The sequence below is a fragment of the Triticum dicoccoides genome, chromosome 6A (genome assembly GCF_002162155.2).
Source record: "Triticum dicoccoides isolate Atlit2015 ecotype Zavitan chromosome 6A, WEW_v2.0, whole genome shotgun sequence".
NCBI classification, from domain to species: Eukaryota; Viridiplantae; Streptophyta; class Magnoliopsida; order Poales; family Poaceae; genus Triticum; species Triticum dicoccoides.
Window position 1 is genome coordinate 553,583,840 of NC_041390.1, and position 7,354 is coordinate 553,591,193.

The window sequence follows — 7,354 nt, forward strand, 5'->3', positions numbered from 1 at the left end:
GTTATCAATGACATCCAATGTCCATAGTCAGGAAACCATGACTATCTGTTGATCAACGAGCTAGTCAACTAGAGGCTTACTAGGGACATGTTGGTGTCTATTATTCACACATGTATTACGATTTCCGGATAACACAATTATAGCATGAATAAAGACAATTATCATGAACAAGGAAATATAATAATAATGCTTTTATTATTGCCTCTAGGGCATATTTCCAACACCCCCCCCCTCTAGTCAACCATATCGATTCTTTCACCGTTCCCGGTGGGACTCATAGTCTTTCCGATCGGTGATGGGGAAGGAGTTATTTTCCTGCTGCCAGGACCACGATGATCCAGCCCAAGAGGACCCAGCGCCCGTTGAGCCGACGCTATGGAGTCACGGCGGACAGATCCGTTCGGCGGCCAGGCGCTGTCCTCCGGAGAGCGGTGGAGTGCAATGCGGACTGACATTGCCTCGTCCAACCCTCACGGGATGATACCCCGGTCGACAGATCCGGACTAGTCGGAGTCAGATCCGCTGCGTGCCATGCCGGAGATGGCCGAAAATCACCGAGTGTGACCTCAGGTGACGGAGGAAGTGGATGGGAGGAAAGTGTGAGGTGTTTAGGGTTTGGTCCGATGAGCGGATTGGGGGCAAATATATGTGGGGTCGGGTGGGCCAGCCTGGGCCGGGTCCGACGTGGCAGACACACCCGGGAGCTCTCATATTTGGGCTGGATATCAGTGATGCCAGTAAGGCCGGACGTTTGAGGCATTTGTGTGGGTCGAAATTTCATAACCGGTTGGGCCGCTCGAGCATTTGAGGAGCCTGTCAGTCCAGATGTTTGAGACTTGTGTCTCAGGTCGAAATTTATGACTGGTTGGATTCGCTCGAGCATTTGACGGTTTGGCCGCTCCGGTATTCGAGGAGGGTTTGGTTCTCCGAGCTGTAGATGCTCTTAGGTGGAGTATGTTGTTTGTTCACGAGAGAAGCCTCACTTCTCGTTTTGTGTCTCAAACACCACCTTCCCTGCTGATTCTATTTTTATTGGAGAATTCCCTTACTCCCGTGGCTTCTTGTTTTGTGTCTCAAAACTTCACCTCTGCTGCTGATGCTATTTCTTACTGGATTAACTACTTAAGCCCCGCAAAAAAAACCTACTTAGCAGGGTTCTTCATTTGATTCTTCGACCAACGGATAGTGATGTTTCATGTTATAATGCTCGGCCTCGCACCGACGACCAAGAATAAACCGAAATGTTCAGAAATCGACCAGAAAAGTTGTCTGCTTCCGTTTGAAGGTGAGCTCATTTGCGAGTAGAAGACAGCAGCGCAATAAAATTACAAGATGGGACAAGCACTGCTGTCTTCATCAGAGTTAAATACTTGCATTGCTCAGAAGAGGAGGAAGTAAAACATGCAAAAGCCAGAGGCTTAAATTAACTCGGTCTGAGGTTACATCACAGCCAAGCACACACCACGCACGAAAACATCCACGAGACAAAGGCCACCCAAGAGGCCCACTCGCTAAACAGGCGGGTGATACAAGGCGGCGTCGGTTAATCAAGCCAAGCCTTTACCACCGCTGCCATCCTAGCCAAAACCTCGTTCAAATGCTTTAGGCTTCAGCTACCACTCACTCACTCACTCACGCACGCTAACCAGACAATTAAAAGCCCATGATAATAGTAGGCCTAACTACCTGCTACAGCCTCGAATCCCCGAAGAGCGTCGGACGCTTGTGGAAGAACCATCATAAAACCATGGCGCTTCCCAGCACGCTCCAGTCGGGAGGTTGACGACGACCACTACTGACCACTACTACTACAAGATAGTACTGCTTCGGCGGATGGATGATGCGGGCGCTCTCAGTGGAACTGGGCGCCGCTGAAGGTCTGGCCGAAGGACCAGCCGCGCGGCACGGCGTTGTTGGAGACGACGGACTGGCCGTTGCCGGCCGTGACGCGGAAGGAGAGGCCCTGCCCGTCGAGCAGCGCGTTGCTCTGCCAGTTCTGCCCCCAGTTGCGGGAGAGCGACTGCCACCCCGAGCGCGTGGACTTGACGGACACCGCGTGCACGTCGCCGGGGCCGCCCACGTTGGTGACGAGCACCAGGTTGAAGTAGGAGTGGCCGTTGATGGTGAACCGGATGCCGCCCTTCTTCTGGCACGCCACCCTGCACGACCAGATCCACGCCACCGTCAGTGTCAACTCCCTTAACAGTTCTTGGGCAGGCAAGGGTAGTAATGCGTGACGGAAGGGGGCGAACCTGCGGTAGGAGACGGGGACAATGCCGGCCCGGTAGAGCGCGATGCGCTGGAAGACGGGCTGGGACATGTCGAAGTGGGCGCGGGGAGGGTTGCACCAGCCGCCGGCGTCGGAGTACTCGGCGAAGTTGGGCGGGCAGAAGTTGGTGGCGGTCACCACGGTGGAGCCGGGGAGGCAGGCGTGCGGCGCGCCGGCCTCGGTGCCGCCGGGGTCGCACCGCACCTCGAAGCAGGCCCCGCAGCTGAGGCCGTTGTTGAAGAGTGCCGTGCTCAGGGCCGCCGTGTTGGAGCCGTACCCCGTGCTGTAGAGGTTCCCGTAGCCGCACGCCCCACCTGCACACGCGCACGAGCAGACGGTGAGCACCGGCAGCGAGCGGCATCTAAGATGCACCAAGAAACAGTACTAGTACAATGCTGTGAGTGACGGTGTTTACTGCACGTACCCATGGTGCCGGAGGCGTCACCGCCTCCGTAGAAGGTGGCGTGCGCGGAGGCCCAGGCGCCACCGCCGAGCGGCGCGTGGGCGTGGTGACCGATGCCAGGCCCGTGACGGTGGACCAGGCCGTGCCCCGGCAGGTGCGGGCCACGCCCCTGCCCGCGGGACAGGGCGAGCGGGAGCAGCGCGGCCACGAGGAAGGCGAGGAGGGCTGCTCGGGCGGGCGCCATCGGCACGGTGGAGCGGCTGCCTGGTGCGCGGTGAGGCCGGCGGGGGTGGGTGGAGCGCGGTGGGGATGTGCTGTGCTCTGGCGTCCGGGCTGGGATCCCATAAATAGAGCCGGGCGGCGCGGCGCGAACGGTTTCGAAACGGTGCGGCGCAGTGTGGAGTGAGGACTGGGGCGGGCACGCGGGCGGGGCCCGCGGTGGAAAAAGCAGCAGGTGGAGCGGCACGGAGGCCGCGACACGGGTTTCCTGGGGCGTTGGGGGGCGTGGCGGGAGTGGTAAAAGCAGCGGCAGCGGCAGCGGCAGCGGCCAAGACAAAAGCTGTGGCGCTGGCGGTGGGTGGAGGGTGGACTGGCTCGGGCGTACTCCCGCGCGGCGGTGGCAAGTTTGGAAGTGGGCCGAGCCGGAGCTAGCACTAGACCCGTAGGCCTGCTTGGTTCGCGGGCAATTTACAGATGCATAGCATGGCTCCACGATGATGAAAGGTGGATGGAAATTTCCGTCGAACGTGCCGGCCACGGGCGCCGGGTTTCGATTGCGTTACTGCTTGTCGTGGTACTACTGCTACGTTCCGTGGAAGATCACGTGGCCTGTTGCATGGCACTAACTGGGTGTTTTGGTTTTCAGTTTTAAACAAAGCTTAGTGGTTTGTTGGTTTTGCTCCGGTGTTTGGTGTGGCTTGCGAATACACAAATCTGGAAGTAAAATAAGGACGCCGTGGGGAGGAGCTCCGGTCTCAAGCTCGGGTCAGTCGGTTGCTTAAGAACAAGAACCTGCAATGCTCCTATATTCTAACGGAACTTGTCAGCCCCGGGATTGTAGGTGGCAAGCGGGATTTTCTTAGGGTCCCGATAACTGCCACACGTGTGGTGTATCAGGTACTTGTGCCACACGCCTCGTGTGGCATGGACAGCAACCAGCCCACACACCTACGTGTGGGCAAAATAACTAATGCCCACACACATATTTTTTCCCTCCTGAACCCTCTCACACACGTGCGTGTGGGCGAAGTTGATAACGCCCACACGTCCGTATGTCAGGCCTCGTACCCTTCTGGTCCCGCACGCGACGCGTGACGCCCACCGCGCGCCCGCAGTTGCCATGGTCCAGACCCTCGTCCATGTTCGTTTATCTGCAGTTGCCATGTCGCTGAACTACGGTTGCCATGTCGGACAACCGCAGTTGCCATGGTTGCTCAACTGCAGTTGCCATGTATGGTCTGATCTAATGTTGTTGCCATGATTTCATAATTTTAGGAGTTGCCACATACTAACACTAGGCAGTTGAGAGAGTTGCCATGTGCTCACAAGCATGCTAGGGCAGTTGCCATGTAGAAAGGAAGAGTTGCCATCTGTTTACGTGCACGTTAGGCAGTTGCCATGTACGTGCACGTTGGGGCAGTTGCCATGTACCATGCGAAAACATCATGGCAACTCGGTAAAAGTCAGTTGCCATCTGTTTACGTGCACACTAGGCAGTTGCCGTGTACCCTGCAAAAACACATGGCAACTCGGATAAAAAAAGAGAGTTGACACCTGCTTATAAAGCACACTAGAGGCAGTTACCATGTGCACTGCAAAAACACATGGCAACTAGCAGCTTACGTGTGGGAGAGGAGACGGGCGTGTGGGCGAGATGGCAAATGCCCACACACCAGCCCTTGTGCGCGACTGAAAACTGGTGTGTGGGTGAACTGCTAAACGCTCACACACTGGCCCCTCCGTGTGGTAAAACAGATGTGTAGGCGAACTATGTCACACACCACACACACGCCTTGTCCTACATGGCACAGAAAATCAGTCAGATTGTGTCAAGATTCGTGCATATAGTACTGGACGATGATGGATGTGTGTGGTCGAGATGGTCAACGCCCACACGTGTGGGCGTTAACATTTCCGTTTTTTTAAGAAAAGGTTTCTACGATATCTTTGACCAAAGTACGGAGAAGTCTCATTGATTTTTAACTTCAACATGTACGACGCCAGCACAGACCGGAGTTTATTTCCTAGCGAGTGGCGATAGCATCTTTGATTTGGATGTTCCCGAAAAAACATTCATTTCCCTGGTTACCAAAGTAAAATGACATGTCGAACCATGTACTCACGGCAACTTAGAGCAGTCATGCGCCTCAAACCCTCCATGTCGAAGCTAGCCCACGCTGACCCACCCGACCCACATATGTTCGTCCCCATTCACTCGTTGGATCAAACCCTAGCCACTTCACACTCCACTCCATCCATCACCCGAGCTTACCTCCAGCGATTTTCGGCCGTCTCTGGCATGGAGGGCAACTGATCTGACTCCGACCAGTCCGAATCCGTCGACAGGGTATCAATCGTGCGGGTTGGAGGAGGCATTGGCGGTCTGCATTGCACTCCGCCTCTCCCGAGAGGACAGCGCCCAGCCAATGGACGAATTTGTCCAGCGCGACTCTATGGCGTCGGCTCAACGGGCGCTCGGGTCCTCTGGGACTGGATAATCGCAGTCTCGGCGGCCGGAAAATCTCTCCTTCCCCATCACCGGCCGGGCAGACTATATGAGTCCCACCGGGAACGGGTTGCCCGCCGTGGGAAGGAGAGGATAAGGGCCGTCGAGGCCTGTATCGCGACGGAAATGGCAGCGGCGGAGACGGCTAATGCGGCGATGCGGGCGGCCATAGAGGAGGAAGTCATCCGCTCCCGCATTGTGAAGAAACGACAGCGGAGAAACACGCGCGTCCCTGCGCGGGAGCAGAACCGGGTGTTCCGTGCCATGGCCGGACTGCCACCGAAGGAGGAAAAGGAGGACAACGGCGACGAGGACAGCTTCGACGACGAGCAGATCTGGCTCGATCCCTACCACGTCGTCTACCGGTATTTCCACGGGAAGGACGACAAGGGCGCCTGGGAGGGCAAGGGAAGTCGTGGATGATCTCCACCATAGCCAAACATGTCAAATTTTGGTAGTCCGATGGCACGTTTCGAAAGTAGCGATGGAGTAGCCGGACGATGTGTGTGCGTTGACATAGTTGCATGAATTTGTATGGATTTGGGATATGATAGTAGTGATGGAGCACAAAAGTAGCAACGATCGAAAATGCAAGGCCTCCTGCCTAGGACCTCCTAAGTATTCCTCGAAGTCGAATTCCACGTAGAATCATCCTCGGGATCCTCTGGCTCCTGGACTCCATCATATGATCGCAGTAACCGGAAAAAGGGGGAAAAGAAGTAGGAAAGAAACCGTGAGTACTCATCCAAAGTACTCGCAAGAAAGAATCTACACTACATATGCATTGGTATCAATGAAAAGGGTAGTAACTATGGACTGAACTGCAGAATGCCAGAATAAGAGGAGGATAGCTAGTCCTATTGAAGATTACGCTTCTAGCAGCCTCCATCTTGAAGCATATAGAAGAGAGTAGATGGTAAGTTCACCAAGTATCATCGCATATCATAATCCTACCCGGCGATCCTCTCCTCGTCGCCCTGTGAGAGAGCGATCACCGGGTTGTATCTGGCATTTGGAAGGGTGTGTTTTATTAAGTATTTGGTTCTAGTTATCATAAGGTCAAGGTGCAACTCTGATTCGTCCTTTTACCGAGGGACACGACTATTCAAATAGATAAACTTCCCTGCAGGGGTGCACCACATTTCCCAACACGCTCGATCCCTCTGGCCAGACACACTTTCCTGAGTCATGCCCGGCCTTAGAAGATCAACACGTCGCAGCCCTACCTAGGCACAACAAAGAGGTCAGCACGCCGGTCTAAATCCTATGGCGCAGGGGTCTGGGCCCATCGCCCATTGCAAACCTGCACGTTGCGTGGGCGGCCGATGAGCAGACCCAACAACCTCCATTACAAATGAAGTCGCGTTACACGGTCCAACCCGACGTGCACCACTCAGTCGCTCATGTCAAGAAGGCTTCGGCTGATACCACGATGTCGAGTGCCCATAACTATTCCTGCGTAGTTGGTTAGTGCGTATAGGCCAGTGGCCAGACTCGGATCAAATACCAAGATCTCGTTAAGCGTGCTATTCTGAAGTAACCGCGGACGCGAACCAGGGCCAGGCCCAACTCTCTCCTAGGTGGTCTCAACCTGCCCTGTCGCTCTGCCACAAAGTAATCATCATGGGGCTCGGGAACCCAGGCCCATCACTACCTGGATGGAACCACCTGCCCCTTCAGCCCCCATCTCTGAACAGTAACATAAGTAATGTAATAGTATAGTATAGTGTATATCCGTGATCACCTCCCGAGTGATCATGGCCCAGTAATATAGCATGGCAGACGGACAAGAGTGTAGGGTCACTGATGATAAACTAGCATCATATACTAATCATTTAGGATTGCGGGTAAAGGTAACAACAGTAGTAGCAAAGACAGGCTATGCAGCAGAATAGGATTAACCCAAAGGAGTAACATGCTACACTACTCTAATGCAAGCAGTAGAGAGAAGGAGTAG

The 7,354-nt window shown here is 54.9% G+C and overlaps 1 protein-coding gene across 1 annotated transcript; it reads right to left on the bottom strand.

The window, feature by feature from the left end:
- Positions 1–1,390: 1,390 nt before the first annotated feature.
- Positions 1,391–2,992, bottom strand: LOC119317867 (expansin-A5-like). Its single transcript, XM_037592366.1, has 3 exons — positions 2,694–2,992; positions 2,253–2,583; positions 1,391–2,159 (listed from the first exon to the last, which is right to left on the bottom strand). The coding sequence occupies exons 1-3, from the start codon at positions 2,914–2,916 to the stop codon at positions 1,853–1,855; spliced, it is 861 nt and encodes a 286-aa protein (XP_037448263.1). The 5' UTR covers positions 2,917–2,992; the 3' UTR covers positions 1,391–1,852.
- Positions 2,993–7,354: the final 4,362 nt, after the last annotated feature.

Coding starts and splice junctions, on each gene's coding strand:
- LOC119317867 (XM_037592366.1), bottom strand. CDS start 2,916: ATGGCGCCCGCCCGAGCAGCCCTCCTCGCCTTCCTCGTGGCCGCGCTG. Junction 2,584..2,693: donor TGACGCCTCCGGCACCATGG/GTACGTGCAGTA, acceptor GCGCGTGTGCAG/GTGGGGCGTGCGGCTACGGG. Junction 2,160..2,252: donor GTCCCCGTCTCCTACCGCAG/GTTCGCCCCCTT, acceptor CTGGTCGTGCAG/GGTGGCGTGCCAGAAGAAGG.